Source organism: Siphateles boraxobius, unplaced genomic scaffold (genome assembly GCF_051911475.1).
Source record: "Siphateles boraxobius isolate OS27281-9 unplaced genomic scaffold, OSU_SipBor_1 8, whole genome shotgun sequence".
NCBI lineage: Eukaryota > Metazoa > Chordata > Actinopteri > Cypriniformes > Leuciscidae > Siphateles > Siphateles boraxobius.
In genome coordinates this window covers 40817557-40835728 of record NW_027509208.1, presented here as the reverse complement: position 1 = coordinate 40835728, position 18172 = coordinate 40817557, and the positions used below count along the sequence as shown (strand labels likewise).

At 38.1% G+C, this 18172-nt stretch overlaps 2 protein-coding genes across 12 annotated transcripts in view; one reads left to right on the top strand and one right to left on the bottom strand.

Moving 5' to 3' along the window:
• The window catches only part of gphnb (gephyrin b), a 122134-nt gene that overhangs the window by 1850 nt on the left and 102112 nt on the right, over positions 1 to 18172 (bottom strand). For 6 of the 11 annotated variants that reach the window (XM_077219504.1, XM_077219507.1, XM_077219510.1 and 3 more), the window contains 11 exons: positions 15823 to 15915; positions 13153 to 13208; positions 12954 to 13073; positions 10346 to 10404; positions 10115 to 10268; positions 8872 to 8993; positions 6336 to 6423; positions 5768 to 5841; positions 4927 to 4991; positions 4700 to 4803; positions 3886 to 3982 (listed from right to left, as the gene is read on the bottom strand). In XM_077219504.1, coding sequence (XP_077075619.1) covers positions 3886 to 3982; positions 4700 to 4803; positions 4927 to 4991; positions 5768 to 5841; positions 6336 to 6423; positions 8872 to 8993; positions 10115 to 10268; positions 10346 to 10404; positions 12954 to 13073; positions 13153 to 13208; positions 15823 to 15915 — 1032 coding nt within the window. Of the gene's footprint in view, positions 1 to 3885; positions 3983 to 4699; positions 4804 to 4917; positions 4992 to 5767; positions 5842 to 6008; positions 6103 to 6335; positions 6424 to 8871; positions 8994 to 10114; positions 10269 to 10345; positions 10405 to 12953; positions 13074 to 13152; positions 13209 to 15822; positions 15916 to 18172 lie in introns of those variants that run through there. The other 5 variants (XM_077219506.1, XM_077219503.1, XM_077219509.1 and 2 more) reach the window with 2 other exon arrangements.
• atp6v1d (ATPase H+ transporting V1 subunit D) overlaps positions 1 to 18172 on the top strand; it is a 159591-nt gene that overhangs the window by 68728 nt on the left and 72691 nt on the right. The window lies entirely within an intron of this gene.

Below are 18172 nucleotides of genomic sequence, written 5' to 3'. Positions count from 1 at the left end.
GCGCTTCAGTACCACGTCCGCCATTTTGGGGTGAAAATTCCAACTGGAGTCACTTGACAACAGCACAGATAACAGTTAATCCAATCATTAAATACACATTTGAGGTAGTTTTTTTCTTGCTTTATTGAGTATTTCCATTTTATGCAACTTTACACATTTATTACTATTATTAGTTACCAACTCCACTAGCCCTGAAATATATTTTGTATGTTTTACCCATACAAAAATGTAATATGGCCATATATGTACTTATATTTTAAATAGCATGACATATATCTATGTATTTGACTTATCTGAGAACACAATATAGCCTATGCCTGCAACATATATGAACATTTATGTGTCCAAACATGTGAAGAAAATATTTGAGTTCATCTACATGATACCATATATCTGCATATTACACTATAGTATTGGCTTCTCGCATATTTGGACAACATTAAGTATAAATATGTGACATACTTGTTTCCAACATATTTAATAAATGTATGTAAACATACATGCATGTGATACTGATGCATTGAAATAAGTACATATATGCATTTATACATATATGCGTCTTAGGCTACATATATTTAACATTTATGTGCATATACGGGAAACTATATGGCACTTACATGAAAACGGCCATTTTTGCTATATTGTTTCATATATGTCTATGTGTTTTATATGAATTTTGCATATATTCTCATATAGGCAGCAGACATACATGGGCACTGACATTAGGCTATATATGTAATTTACTTATATTGACATATATTACATTTCTGTATGGGTAATTCCCTGGATCATGCTACAAACATGATGATCTTATAGAACATGATGGACACTGGCTGTGTTTTTTCGTTTACATAGTCTTGCTTTAACGGTCATTAATATAAGATAGTAGCTACTGCAAAAAACAGTTGACTGTAAAACAATGCTGTTATATAAAAATATTGTCCAACATTCCCAATTATCTGATATAGCATGTCCTTTACTTACTTTTATATGTTGGTATTAATTTAGTGTTTGTAATGCTAATACTAAAGGTTTTGTGGGAAAAAAGTAGAAAACTTGTCTAAGTCTGTGAAATAAACTGTTAAAAGGGATTTGATGGACTAGTCTGGTGATTGTACGTTATTCTTTGTTGTCATCATTCAGTTTGGATTTGATCTTTAATGTACTTAAAAAAATAATTAAATTACAAAGGAGCTGATATTGCCATAGCGATTGCAAAAAGCTAGTGGATAGTGATGGGAAGTCCGGCTCTTTTCAAAGAATCGGCTTTTAGAGTGGCTCGTTCGCGAACGACACATCAACACTAGTGGACTGCCGAGGCGCTTTCACCCCAAAATGGCGGAAGCGTAGCGCTGCTGCTGGCCGCGTTTGTTGCTATGGAACATTCTATTGAGTTTCGCCTCTTGTTCTTCTATACTCTTTGCCGTCGGTGAAAAATCCTCATCATTGACCTGCAGTTCGCCCTCGTCAGCCGTCCAATCATCTGAGAGGTTTACAGCCCTCTCAAGGTGATCGACGAGCTCCATCTGGGAGCCCCATGATGCAAGTCGCCGGTCTGCCTCGGCACGAGCGGGACCTGCACCATGAGGACCAGACGTTGAACCCCCTTCACTTAAGAAGAGGGCCAGACGAGAGCGGAGCGTTTTAAGAGGAAAACGCTCACAGTTCGCACAGAGGGCTCCCTCGAGAACCTCCCTTGCGCAGCTCGTGTGTGTCGCCCGGCGTCAGAAACCTCGGGCATGGGTCGACACATTTCTGAAAGCAATCTGCCCTCGCTGTACATTTCATTTCTTCTCTTACCATTTCTTTGAGTAGCGTATTCAAACAGACAGTCCCTGAAGACGATACGATGATTTGTCATGTTTGCAAGGCGCCCTTTTATACTTCCAGGTCGCACGTTAATCATTCACGCTCATGATTCACGGGCTGTCTCCGGTCAATGTGATTGCCATGATTTGATAGCGATTTCAGACTAGAGGATGGATACCCGACCAGAAGCCCGACGGGCCCGGCCGGGTTCGGACAGATATTTAGAAATTATGTTCGGGTTCGGGTCGGGCTCGGTCACATCAGCGCGATATGGCATTGAACATTTTAAATTTAAAACAGCTTATTATGTTGGTAGCCAATGTGCCTGATGCTTTCACGTGATGCAAACGTTCGTTTTTGTGATTAAAATACATGTAATATATTACCATAACATCTGTCTTCCTGTGTGCGTAAATTTGTTTATATAGCCGAAACACGTGAATGCGCGCCTGCGTTAAGTGCGCTTGTTTCTCCGTGCGCGCTGATGCACTCATCCTGCTGACATTTCCGAATGTCTTCCTACAGTTGCTTAATAAAAGCAGGCTTTCCACACAAACAAACGCACATGTGTCATTAGTATGAGAAAAAAAATGGGATTTTCACTGTCGGTCTCGGGGCGGGCTCGGACATAAATATCTTTATGCCTGTCGGGCTCGGGTCGGGTTCTGTTACTGCTCTGTCGGACGTGGGCCGGGCTCGGACAAAAAAATTCGGCCCGATCCGCACTCTATTTCAGACACCTGTCACGCCTGAGGCGTTCCCCAAAGCGTCATTGACGCAGTGCGAGTTCCCTTTCGAAAGGGAACTGAACGCTTCTCTTGCGAGGAAATGGATCTGCTCGTGCGCAAGGTTTAGGTACACAATATCTTTTATATTGTAATCCTTTTATTTTTAATATTCGGCATGTCTGTGTGCTGCTGCGCGACCCTGTCAAGTCAAGTCACATTTATTTATATAGCGCTTTTTACAATACAGATTGTTTCAAAGCAGCTTTACAGAGATAACAGCAAAATAATGTTGTAATAATATTGTTAAATATAAAATTAAAGGTGCCCAAATAAGCAAGCCAAAAGCCAATGGCGACAAAGGCGAAGAAAGGCGACTGTGTCTGTAAAAAGCAGAGCATAAGCATGTTGTGGACCCGCCTATAGGCTCATGTTACTAATGCGCCCTTTAAAAAACAAAAAAATATTGCACCATTGACTTTTGACCAGGTTTCAGTTGGTCAATGGCTCAGTCTATTTCAGTTCCTCAAATAAGCAACGCGCCATCAATGAGCCTAAACCCGCCTCGTGGGCGCAAATGCATTTGCTTTTTAAACAACGTGGTGCAGGATGTGAAAATGATAACTGTGTCGGGCTGAAACTAGCAAAAAACACTTGCTGTTTGATAGGGCCCTTAAAAATAAAGCTTCCAAAAGGTAAGCGATGCTATAAACTCCCACAACATTTTTGGATCCCCAAAGAACCTTTCAGTGATCAGTTCATTAAAGAACCATTTTTTTCTTAGTGTAAAGATCATTTTAATAATCTAAAGAACCTTTTTTTGGAATGAAAGGGTTAAAAGTTCTTCATGGAACGATCAATGCCACTAAAGAACACTGACACCGACAACATTATTAACTGTGTTTACAATTGCTTTAGAAGCCTTGGAAGCTGAAGCTCAGGATTATAGTAAGGGCCGAGGGGTGTTACATATTGTGCAAATTGCTTGTTCAACCACGTTGATTAATGATATCATGCATGAGTGGAGTAATAACTCCTTTTAATGAATCTGTTTGAGATTTAATTAATGCTAGATGTTTTGCTATAAATTACGGACATGGCATCTGAGTACTATTTCTCATTTTTCTCAGACCACACAACTATGTTTTCGGGAAACACCGACTCGTTGAACTATGCTGATAACGACGCAACTTGCGACCATGGTTGGCTAACGATGCTTTCACGAAACGCACCCCTGGACGAATCCAAAACGTTCTCAAAGACAAATAAGAGAGAATAAGGAGATATAATATAACGCAGGTCAGTAAATCTGTGGGTCACTCAGGCTGAAGAGATATAATAGATGTGTTACCTGTGCTCTGTGCCCATGGCAGAGGTTCCTGATGGTGCCACGTCAAAATACAGCGGTGATACTCAGGACGTGGATCCAGCTTCACATCACATGACAACTGCAAACAATCAAGCAGATTTGAGTTTTATTTTATTATTTTTTATTAAGGCTGTCAATAGATTATGGGAATTACTGTTTTAAATTTAATGCACTGACACGTTAAAAGTTAAAAGTCTTTAACTTTTTTGAAAGAACTTAATACCTTTTTTTTTAGCAAGAATGCATTAAATCAATCAAAAGTGGCTGTAAAGACATTTATAATATTATAAGATTTCGATGCTCTTTTGAACTTTCTATTGATCAAAGAATACAAAAAAAATTATCAGTTTCCACAGAAATATGAAGCAGCACAACTGTTTTCAACATTGGTAATAATCAGAAATGTTTCTTGAGCAGCAAATCATCATATTAGAATGATTTCTGAAGGATCATGTGACACTGAACACTTGAGTAATGATGCTAATTCAAATGTTAATTCAGTAATATGACATCTAAATAACAGACAACAACCGGAGCAAATTAAGCCAGTAAATGCAAAGCAATGATAATTTTTTTAATAATAGTTACCACATAATTTTTTCAAGCTGCAATGCATGCTGGGAACTGGCACAACATTGTTTAAAGATTTAAAAGAACTCAATTTGGAAAGTTGGGACAAATACTTGAGAATCTAAACAAGGTCAACAAAATAACTTTTTTTTTTTTATATACATTTGTTAGATTTTTTTTACAGTGTGTAAAAGTCCTCTGTTATTATTGTCAGAGGTGGTCTTACCCGGGCTTTTATTATTGTGGGCCGCGGGTCTAAGATTCCCTGCATCTTCCTCAAGGCAGGAATGACGAAGAGGTTACATGTTACGACCGCTGACACGGGATTACCTGTGAAGCACGAGACGGTGCTCATTACATTGAAGAAACATAATAGACAAAAAATAGTGAAATCTGTGATAAATTAGTATGTGTTTTGAAAAATACACCAATAAACTCTCTCACCGTCCCTACCTGGCAGAGCAAAGATAAGTTTTCGAGACCCGTCCATATCAAGAGTGGCAAATGTTGTGGGGAGACTAACGGAAGACAAACCAGAGCTCAAAACCCGCGTGGACTGATTCTCACAGTCTGACACTCAATATCAGGGTGTTTCCACACTGGCTTTATTTCAAGCTGAGAGCAGTTCACAAGATTTATGCTGCGTGAGGTCGCCATCAATGCTCCAAAGCGAAGACACGGTCTGAATACTGTTTGCTTAAGTCTGTGGTGAAATGGGGTTCACCTATAAATGTGCATTGTGAATACAAAGTACTCTCTATTTGACTTTATTTTCAGTTAAATTAACAAACATACAAGCATTTTTGCTCATTACAGGTAACCATAATGGCACAGCTATTTTTGTTATCATGAACTACACAATATGCAAAATGCACATAAAGAAGTTGCGACATATTTACAAAATATATTACTATTAATTTCTATTAATTATTATTTCTATTATTCTATTACTTTTGTAATTAAAAAAATAAAATAGATTAAACCGACTGGCATCCAAGTCTACTTTTTGGAGTTTTTATATCAAAGTAGATAGTAATAAAATTAATTTTATTAATTTCTATTATTTATTAATTAATTTCTATTATTCTATTACTTTTCTAAACAAATATAATAAAATAAAATAAAAATAAAATAAACGGACTGGCATCCAAGTCTACTTGGAGTTTTTCTATTCAACTTCCATCCAGTTAAAGTGTTTGTTTCATTTAACGAGGATTTAAGTGTGAAAACACCCTGAATCTGCATCACTTATACAATCTCTACGCAGATGTCACCCGTTTCTTCAAAGACTCACCCTGGTTTCATGAAGACACGTCCAAAGTGTATCTGAGCATGAAGATCGATATCAAGTACCTGTTTCAGGTAATCCTGTGAAAACATCCATTTAAAATGATCTTAATGATGCAGTGGACTAATTGCAAATAACTGCTGTGTGACAAATAAAGTTTTCTGATTGTAGAAACACAGTATTCTCTTATCTAATGTGAGTGTACATCATTTGAAACAGATCTGTAATTATGTAAAGTACAAGGCACCTCATTTCTTTAGGTGTAAAACTCTTTGATGTGAAAATCTCAGTGAGATACATCTCATCTGAAGGGGTCAGCGGGTCTTACTACCATCCAGCCACTAGATGTCAGTATAAAGCAGTGATTACTAAATCAAACTCAAAGTCTGCACATCATCGGACGACGTGTTATGCTTTTCCATGCATCTTCCTAAAATTGCAGTTTTTCCTTTAACAAGGACATTTCCTGCATTTGGAACATCATCAAACCAAATATTACAAAAACACCATTTAGCTGTTGATTTTGTCTTTACAAAGCAACCAACAAAATAGACAGCATATAAACGTCTTGTACCTTCTCCCCCATAGACACGCCCCCTGAGGTAATGATGACGTCGGCACGACTGATTCCCTCATTCAGAGCATTCAACAGGTCGTCAGGGCTGTGGGACGCCAAGGTAACAGTTACCATTACAAATGACATGTCAAAAAAACAAAACAAAACAAAAAATAAATATAGGGTACAACGGGCGCACCGGGGTAAAAGGCAGATTGACTTTATTCTCTTTTAGACCACTAGATGGCACCAAAATTCAGCTCAGCACTTTTTTTTAAAGGCCTTGAAACGCGCAGTATTATTCAATGCGTTAACGTAATTTCCGCTGAAACAGGAAGACAGGGCGAGATATATCAAGTAGCTCCTCCCCTTTTTTTAAATGGCCAAAAGCATTTTGTTTATATCACGGCTCATCCAGTTCTGTTGAACTCAGTAAAGCCGCAGTTTCCTCCTAATCTCTAACCGTTTCTCCTCATAATCTCCTCCATATCACTTTAAAATACAGCAATCTGTGCAGAATTCAAATGCATCCGATACGTTTTCTGGTCTTCAGCGACTCGATCAAATGATCCGCTCTGGGTCTCGTGTCTCAGGACCGGATCTGCGGCGGAACTCGTGACACTAACATGAAACCAGACTTCATTCGCCCCAATGGAAAACACATTTACACTGTCTGAATCGTTCCCTAACCCCTATATAGTGCACTATGTGCCATTCACCATGTAGAAAACAGTAAATGTGTAAACAAGTGACCGATTTTACCGCAGCTTCAGTTTATAATGTAGGGGGCGGAGCTTCAGATACTAGAGAGCATTTGATTGGATGAAAAGCTGATGTGCGGAGTGATGTCATCAAAATCATGTATCTATTTTTGCAGAAGTGAGAGACTAAGTTTTTAATGCTTATATCTTTTAAAGGAGTCATAATGTAGTATTAACTTTGATACCCACGCTCTATTATAGTCATTTCATGCCCTTCTAAAAAAGAAAAATTGGAAAAAAATAAACACAGAGCTCGTTTGACCCTTATTTCTGAATGCATTATTGTCTCGCGAGATCTGATGCGAGGTTTTGGCTGTCGTGGACGGTCATTTTAATAATGCAAATGAGGGGCGCGTTGATTGGTGGCAGGAAGGAGGGGGCTTGACACCGCAGGTAACTTCAGCATATCATTCCAAAAAGAGATCATGGCGCAAGTTGTTAATGAACCCGACCTGGCCGCGACCTACGGGATTCAACCGTATATGTTTGAGCCAGACTCTGAACCAGAGCTGGAAACGGAAGAGGAACAACAGTCAATTGAAGGACGTCTACATCAACATGTCTCTGAATGGTAAAGACAATTTTTTTGACTGAGACATACATTAACATCAGTAACGAGCTAAAACGTTTTTTTGCTATTTTCTCCCACATAAGTTTAGCTTTAATTTAATGTAGATTACATTAACAGAGATGTAGCCTAGTCTACTTTATTTTCAGCTTACAGTGGTTATAGAGATTAATGTTTGCTATAATGTGTTGTTTTTGCCTTTTTTGACGTTGTGGTTTTTTAGTTTTTTAATAAAAACACAGTCTTACCGTTTCAAATTCAGACAAGTCCCTGATTGTTGGAATGGCAGCTTTTTCCAAACGTAGCTTCGATGCCAACTTCGCCTGATATTGCCCCAAATTTGTAAAAGATTCTTTTGTGAAATGTTTAGCGCAGACACCTAACGTTGAGCAAGTTGAGATGGTTGTTGGAACAGCGTCATTAAAAATAAATTTCATCCACTTGTCCCTTGTAGTTTGGTCAGTTTTGGGTAAAGAAAAAACATTAGAATGTGGATTATGACAGTCAACCACAGAGCAACTCACGTGTGCACTACGTTTCTGCATCTTTCTTGACTGAATATGATGGGGAGAGGGGCAGGGCGGGCCTCCTCTGCGGTGTCCATATATGGTATATCCGGCCCCGTCTTGACGTCAAGTCGGGGGAGAAATTGAAATCTCGTATTTGAGTGCGCGTGCACGTTGGCTAGTTTAAGAACCCTGGGGTAAACAAACGCTTCACTTTTGAATATCGGCATCCCGGCCAATGTATAATCGTTAGTCAATCATAACATACATTGAGTCTCATGGAAAAGTGAAAATTGCACATTATGACTCCTTTAAATGCAAATTTTGTTATTGTTTTGGAGCACACTAGCTTACAGATAAAAAACGAAACCTTTGATTTCATGGGGATTTTAAAGTTAATGTGGAAGATGTTTTAATTTTTCTCATTGTTTCTCATTGGACGGTGATATCATTGGACGGATATAAATCAATTATTTGATTTAATTATTATATTTGCTCATTATTATATTCATAAAGTCAAATTGTTGGAAAATATGCCTGTTTAAACAATTTAAAACTGACATCAAAATGTTTTTCTATACACCCCTGACACGTATGTGTCATGTTTTAAATGTTTTATTAATCAAGAATTGATAGGTAAAATCAATTCAGTTTCTATGTAGTTAAAATCTGGCACACGATTATTGATATGTCTGTATGATAGGGTAAAAGACGCTCACTTGTCTCCCACAATGCCCAGGTTGATGGTCGGATAACCGTGCTCCTGAATGGTGGCCAGCAGCGTGGAGCGATTAGAGTCTCGGATCTTACCGGGGTGTAAATCGTCCTCTGGGTTCAGCAGCTGAAAAGACAGTTGCAACAAAGGCCCTTACACACCAAGCATGATAACTATAAAAATAGCTATTATAGTGTCCACAACAGCAGACGATGTCGTTCTGTTTATTATAAGTGTGCACTGCAGTTTTGTTATCTGCCGCTTTAAATGCTCGAACTCTTTAAAGCAGGATGGATACTGATTGGCTGTCATGGGCTGTGTCAGATATCGCCTCCTATACCCTAAAATGGGGAACTATTTGAGGGAACATCCATTTTTATTGGTGTCCGTAACTATAAGGGAACATTATCGAGTGCCCTCATTCAATCCCACAATGCACCGCAATAACGAGTGTAATATCGATGTACGCTCAACGTCTAGAGAATACCCACAATGCACTGTTAGGGTCATGTTGAGTCCATTTTCCAAACCGAATACAATCATACAGGTATAAATTCCTTTTTAATTGTTTATTAAAGGTTTGTACATAGTTTCCAAGACTGATTTCAAGATAAATCTTTTCATTACTACTGGAGCTGCCAGTTTGCAAAGTTTTGAATGATTATTAAAAAACAAGCACACACTACGCAAAATCGGCAGCCCTTCCGTCGCACTCCGTGTCAGAATTCACTCACTCGTTTTCATTCACTCTTTCAAGTGGTCTATATTAGTGGAGTAAATAACACTTTCCGAAAATAGACTTTTCCGAAATGCACTTTCTGTAAAGCTGCTTTGAGGCAATGTGTATTGTGAAAAGCGCTATACAAATAAATTTGAATTGAATTGAATTGAATTAAATAACCCAGCTATTTATTTTATCATTCATCAGTTGGAAAAAATTTGGAAAAATTGATTCCAAAGAAAACATTTACAAATCTTTTGTTCTGAATCAGTGGTTCGGAGCTTCTATCAAACTCACCAAGTCAAAAGATTTCAGCAAACGAGGCTTTAATATGTCATACTGTTTTGATCCTTGGTTTTGAAACATTTAAAAATTAGCTAGGTTTATTTTTAATTAATTAAATGCATTTAATACTTATGACTATATATTATCAAAAGAACAATGATACTTAATTGCCCATTTGATCTCATTGCTGACTAGAAGCAACAATGGAGATGTAAAGAGCAGTGTGTGTGTGTCCTGTCACCTCGTTCCCAGTAGACATCACAGCCACGACGGGAAACTTCTGCACCTCCACCTCCGTGACGCCCACTGTGGCCAGAAGCCCGATCTCAGACGGGCCCATGTGAGTTCCTTTGGACAACACACATTCGCCACGCTTGATGTCATGACCGATGGGCCTGCAGAAGATAACACACTCTGTCACACACACATGAAACACACACAGTCACGCTGAGAAACGCTCACAGATGCTCACCTGATGTCCTGACCTGGACGAGCCTGAACCAGAATCCGCACCTCCAGCTCTTCTGTGCCCTGAGGGATGAGTTTAGACGGGAACAGTGCTATTTTACTATATTTGAGATTAGGGGTGTCGCAATATACCAGTGTTGACGATAATCGTGATATTCAAAGCATGAAATATCGACATCGTGTTAATTTAGAGTGTGGCGATATACCGGTATCGGCGATAACCACGATGTTTAAAATGAATAGGACTGTTATGATAACATGACACGTAAATACTCCAGCTCGAGTACCTGGTTGACGTCTCAGCTGTATTGCACCCGCTGACACCTATCAAAGAAGACGCAGCCCGGGCCGCGCAGCTACTCTGAGGAGAACGTCGTCTGAGCGAGAGAGTGAAACACTCTGTCCACACCCGAAAAAAGTAAGCTCGCCTGAATGGGAGTTCTTCGGCTCAAAAGAAAACAGCACTTTAAAGGGGGTCGCGCGGCACACCGGATGAGAAGCGCAGGGCCACGTCTTTAAAATTCGAACACATATTCTCTTCATTTTCTCTTTTTCACACCGGTTGTGCCATTCGGCATCTCTCCGCGGCACCCAGCAACGGCTCTTGTTCAAAATCCTGCCGCGACACAGAGCGCCATTTACATAGTTTTATATAAAATTTATATTATATTTGTCGCAAATCATCGTAAATGACTTCACCCCGTACTGCAATGTACATTTAGTTTTACATTAATTTACAGAAATCAGCTGCTTGAATGAAAATTGCTGATGTTATCGGATTCTCAGGTGATATTCTCAATTCATTCAGTTAATGGATGCTCTGAGGTCAAGTGTTCAGCTCACAGACTCAGCAACTATTGTATTTAATTGTACAATCATAGCATAGTAGGCCTACAGACATTATCTTAATTTCATAATGTCCTTAAACATAAGAATACTGCTGGCAATAAACCGAGAAAGTGCGCGTCCGGCGTGCGATACATCGAGTTGTCCTACACGCGACGCGGCGCTGCAGAATGTGTAGCCACCAACCTTTTTACCCATCGCCGTGTCCATCACCCTGCGGATTACGCATTTTTACAGAGAATACATTGCGTTCATTTTATTAGTCATGGAATGGGAAGCGTGACATTAACCTGTTAACAGGGGGTTTCTGTGTTCATACATTTAATAAATGGTGATTATTAAGAACCATCTTATTTTTGTATTTGCACTTGTTTTTTTGTTTGTACCCTTATGTTTGTTGGGTAAAAAAGAAAAACTATATAAACAAAGTAAAAATTAATTTGACTGATAACTACGTCCCCCCCCCCCCCCCCCCAATAAATTCTATAGATATCGCGATATATCGATATCGTGAATTATTTTGGCCACAATAACCGTGGTGTGAAAAATCTAACATCGTGACAGCCCTATTTGAGATACTATGGGATAATGGTAACAGGGCCTAATGGTAACAGAGTTGGACTGGTGACCCAAAGGTTGCTGGTTCGATTCCAGTACCGGCAGGAATATGACTGAGGTGTCCTTGAGCAAGGCACCTAACCCCCAATCGCTCCCCGGGCGCCACTCAAGACTGCCCGCTGCTCCGGGTGTGTGTATCCACGTTTGCAGTGTGTGTGTCTTCACTACTCACTACTCTGCTCCTAATGTGTGTGCACTTACTTGGATGGGTTAAATGCAGAGGTCAAATTCCAAGTATGGGTTACCATACTTGGCCATCACGTGTCACTTTCACTTTCAGTATTATACTTATTCAAATTTGGAATTCGATTTTATTTGAATATTTTCCAATTTCATTTTAATTTCAGTTAAAGTTTTAGTAATTTGATATTTTTTTTATATACATAAAATAAATAAATAAATATATATATATGTCTATATAGTTATTGGGAATTTCAGATGACGTTTATTTTATTTCAAGTAACAAAAAGTTAATATAATAATAATAATAATAATAATAATAATATACTAATATAAAAATATAATAATAACCCAGGAAGATACAAAAAAACTCTTAAAGACATAATAAATAATTGACAGCCGAGGTAAATTATTGGTACACTGAAATATTTTCAGATTATTAGTGGATAACTATGTCTACTTGACAAATTAATTACCACAGACTTTTCGAATAATTTTGGAAGATTTTGTGTTGAAAATAAGTGTATTTAATTTCAGCAAATTTTGTGTAGATATTACATACACAAGTAGTACGGTTTCCACAAAAATATGAAGCAGCAAAACTTTTTTCAACATTGATAATAATCAGAAATGTTTCTTAAGCTGCATATTATACTGATTTCTGAAGGATCATGTGACACCGAAGACTGGAGTAATGATGCTGAAAATTTTGATTCGATCACAGGAATAAATTACATTTCACAATATATTCACATAGAAAACAGTTATTTAAAATTGTAATAATATTTCATTATTTTTTACAGTATTTTTGATCAAATTAATGCAGCCTTGGTGAGCAGAAGAGACTTCTTTCAAACATTAAAAAATCTAACCGACTCCAAACCTTGAATGGAAGTGTATATAAATAAATGAAAATGCTTAAACGATGTATTCATAGTTTATAAAAGAATCAAACAGCAGTAACTCACGTCTTCAGACTCTCTCAGGAGTTCAGTGTCTTCTACTTGAACCACAGCATCTGCTCCGCAGGGAATAGGAGCGCCTGTCGTCACCCGCATCACCTGACCCGGCATCACGGTGTGTGTGGGCTGGAAACACACGTTACAGCAGTTCATATCTGAAGGTGGATTTCTCAAATGGTATCTTACATTCGACACGTTTTCTCACCTGCTCTCCGGCCTGAGACTCGCCGATAATAAATCTGTCACCAGGACCATCAGCAGCTGTCAGGACAGAGACATATACTGTATATATAACACCATACACTCTTAGAAGAAAAGATCTATATGAAACCTTAAAGGAATAGTTCACTTTAAAATGAAAAGCCTGTCATCATTTATTGACCCTCAAGTTGTTTCAAATCTCTATGAATTTCTTTCTTCTGTTGAACACGAAAGATGATATTTCGAAGAATGTCGGTAACCAGACAGTTGACGGTAGCCATTTACTTCTATAGCATTTTTTTCCCTACTATGGGATCCATCAACTGTCTGGTTACTGACATTCTTCAAAATATCTTCCTTTGTATTCAGCAGAAGAAAAAAAATTCATACAGGTTTATTCATACAGTAAATGATGACAGAATTTTCATTTTGAAGTGAACTATTCCTTTAAGCCATTCAAGCGCACAAAGACACAAAAGAGAAGTAATTTCGGAAATTGAACACCAAATTACGTTCTCTTCCGCCTCTATTTGTGCTTGAAAGGACACATAAATGCAGAATAATGTTAAAATACCCTTCTCATCGAATATCCTCATAAACCCAGTGATATTTGGCTTACGTGAACGTAAACAATTGAAAAAGAAAATGGATGTGTATCATTATATTGGATCCGTGCATTAGCTCTTAAAGTGACAGTAGCCTAATATACCTGCTGCTATCTGTGTCATTAATGTTAATCAAATAACAAAATACAAAAAGAAAATCCCTTTTGTAGTTTTAACAAAGATTAATTACACAATTTATACAGTTGTAAGATTTGATTTTCCTGCTAAGACAAAAGCTGAGATAAAACTCACCCTGTAATAAAGCAATAAAACGCACCCTGGAGAGAAGACCTTAAAGAAAGAGCACAGGACATAGTCTTGTCCAAACTTTTCTCCTTCCTTATCTGTGCACCCCCTCTCCCTCCTTCCTTTCCCCCTGATTCAAGTCACTAAAAGTTCACTAAAGCCCTATTCGCATAGGATTAGTATTATCTGGGGACCTCGTGTGAATTAGAAATTACCCCCCACATCTGGATTTCGTGTGGCGCATTCGCACGGGATAAGCGTATAGTAAAGCAAATTGTATAGTTGTATGGTGTCTAGCGTTATGACCCAGCACCCAAATACTATCAAAACACTCCCACGCAGCCTCCATTCATCGCGAAAGATGGATAAAAAAGCGCACTGGAAACAAAAACCTTGAAAAAACTATATACGACCCCGCCAAATCACAGCGATGCCGATTCACACGGGACTGATATTATCACAGGACCTCGGTGTTTGGAGAAATATGGTAGGTCATTTGCGGGGGAATTTTTACTTTACAAATTACAGACATGGCCGATTCGCACGGGATTAAGATCACAGACAACCTCCACAATTATTACAAATGACTAGAGGTCACCAGGTAATACTTATCCCGAGCGAATAGGGCTTAAGAAGATCGACATACAACATATTATGTATCTTTTGAATCAATTGTTGTTTCCCTTTTATGTTTGGTATCATTTTAAATGTCTTAGTGCGATTGGTAAACTGGTCTTAATTTCATTGTAGTCAATGGACACAAGAAAGATTGAACACTTAGAAGAATCCTATTCTTTGATATTGTGCATGTGGACAATGTTTGTGTTGTTTTTGTTGGATTTGTTGGATTATGTGTCAATATGCCTGTACTGTACAACAAATTGCCTCTCGGGGACATTAAAGTTTTCTAAGTCTAAGTCTAAGCGATACCGGGGTCCTTTAATGAACGAATAATTGAAAGTATGGGACACTCAGAATAATCAAAGATCTAAATTAAGTCATAATCAATATTTATGATTATTTTCTATTAAGAAACACAATCTAAATTCGATAATCGTTTGAAATTGGAGTCAGATTAAGTAATATTGAAACTAAATTCTAATAAATTAGGTGAACTTATCTGGAGCGTTGAAAAAACATTGTTGGGCTGATGGGTGGCCTTTACACAGTGAAGTCTACGCAATGTTATTTTACATATGATTATTGAAATTCTGTACCTGAATACTGTTAGACTTACCAGAAAAACATTTCATTTGTATCTCATTTCATTAATCTAATGCTTGTAATTTGTTTAATATTTTCTATGCAGTTTCACTCTCCAACTTCAAGTCATCTGTTGAAACAGTTTCCATATCGCAATATATAATAACAGAAAAACTAAATATATCAATGTCAGTTTTTTCCAGTATCGTGCAGCCCTTAATAAACATGCACAATAAGACCAGGAATGGGTATAAAGAAACTAAATGTGGTCAGTATTGATTTTACAGTGGAATATGATATTAATGCTGCAAAGAGCCAGAAAGCAGCCATAACGTGTCGTACCTCGAGTTCAACCCAACAGACAAATGTGTTTATAGACCGTCAGTAACTTCCCTCATGAGCTCATAAATATGCAATTAACGCAAAAAAGTTCTCGTTAAGACATATATAAGAGGGAAAATCCCACGCAGCACAAAGTCCATGAGAAATGAATGAAGCATTTGACATTCTTCTAGTAGACGTCTCTAGTAGACGTGAGTAATGCTTTCGATATGCAGTCCTGACGCGAGCACTAGAGCGCGAGTTAACCAGGACTGTCAGACTATCATGTGTCATCTCACCTCTTACAGCGTAGCCATCTTTAACAGAGGCGGGGAATGGAGGCAGGTTGTCTTTGGCATAAACGTCCTGAGCTAGAACTCGACCCATGCCGTCTACAAGAACAACACAGAGAGGAAGATTAAGTGTGTGTATCTGCAAATAATATGCATGCATAACAGGTCTTTTAAAGGGGTCATATAATGCCATTTTTTTACAAGTTAACATGAATCTTTAGGGTGTAAATGAAAACTTTGATGAGCTTTGCTCACTCCGCCCCTCTGTTCTGTGGGGCGTTTTGACACCACGCACGTGCAGTCTTCCCTTGACAACAGTTGAGGGTATATTTTGGAGAAAGAATGTCAGCGGGAGTCTCTGAGGACACATCTGTGCAACCGTATCAATTTGAACCGGAGTCGGACCCGGAACAAGATGACGGCCCCGAAGAATTTAGACAATTAAGGCTCGAACAGGACGTTTCTGAATGGTTGGTTAACGTAATGTCACGTAACGTACACCTGCGTACACAGTTTTTAATAACACATTAACCATAACCGTTGTTCATTATAAACGTGGGATTATGAATTATATTGAGAACGTTGTAACGTTACATAGAAAACATGCCGTAATAAACCCTGAGTGTAAACATTAGCCGCATTCATCGTGAAGCGTGCAAGCGATTTGCAAAGATTAATATTTAAAGGCTAATAAAACATACACTCACTTCTTCAGGAGGTGCAGCAGGAACACGAATAGTTGGTACCGATTCTGTTTTCAGGAGCAGCTTCTTAGCAAAACCAGCTTTATACTGACCCTTGTTTAAAAAGCAGTCTGGTGAGAAATGATTAGCGCAAACATGAATGCATTTACGTTTATGGTGGGGAATATTCCCTTCAAAAATAAAACTCAGCTACAGCGTCTTCAGCGGTTCGAGTTTAGGAACATCAAAATGATTTCTGTGTTTGTTATTGCACCCAAGAACAGAACAACACAATCGCTTAGACGCCATTCTGCTCCAGCGTATCAACAATGGCGGACTACGATGACAGCTCGCTCAGGGCGGGTCTGTGTTAAAACGCTGCTGTCAATTATCAACCGTGGGAGGGGCGTCCGATCTAGTGACGTCACAAGATCGAACGGCTCAATTTGAGGCAGGGGAGATTAAAACAAAAACACTGGATGGATTTTTATCATTATATGATGGTTGTGTACAGGCACTGCCAACACACATTTCAGTACAATCAACTTGTAAAAGTGCATGTACCATTATATGACCCCTTACATTTAGATTGTAGATTTTAGATGCTGGCTTCTCTTGATTTCTATTTTGTCCCATTATGTTAATTTGTTCACAGATAGAAACAAATTTCGCACCAGACTTTATGCCGTCAAAAGTCTGTCTTGTGATACTAATCGACCAGATGGAAACACGAAATTAGAGAGATAATGAAATTAGCTCAGCAATGCAGGAAAATCATTTATCCTGCATGGGAAAACTGTCAATTATTCATTTTTACGTCCTTCTAACATAATATTTGATTGCAGAATCAAATACACAATTAACCAATCAGTTTTTCAGAGAGCCAAATAGCTTTCATAAAAATACCATCAAATGTAAAGTGTCACGCAGGGAATTGTGGGAATATCAGTTTGTTATTTTAATCTAAATTTTAAGATGACTTTATTTTTACTTCCAAAGTCTGCACGTTTAACAGCATTTTACTGTAAAATTACTTAAAATATATCTATTATAGTTTTTCCACCATATATAGTAAGGGAACTTGCTGTTAACCAATTAAATGGTTTTTACTTGTAGCATTTTTACAGTTAAAGTTTCTAGTGTTGTTGTTTTTTTTTTTTTTAAGTGTAGCAACTAATCTCTCTCTAAACGCTTTGTGAAGAGATCTGAACTGAGACCATCTCAGGACACGGTATAATATATTATAATATAATATAATGTAATGTAATGTAATATATTATAATATAATATCATATAACACACACACACACACACACACACACACACACACACACACACACACACACACACACACACACACACACACACACACACACACACACACACACACACACACACACACACACACATGGTTTGAAGATTAGATGATCAGATGATTCATCAGATTACAGAAGGATCAATATCACAGCAGATTAACACACACTGATATGATATACGTCACATACTGTAAGATTCACATTCAACAGCTAAATAACATGTTTAAAAAAAATCACGAAAAAAGTGATCAGAGAAAAAAAGATTACTCACAAAAGATACTTTGGTGCACCTTGGTAAAGTGACCAGATAGTATAACACCATGGAGGTGCTTTTTGGTATATTTGTTTTTGTTAGGA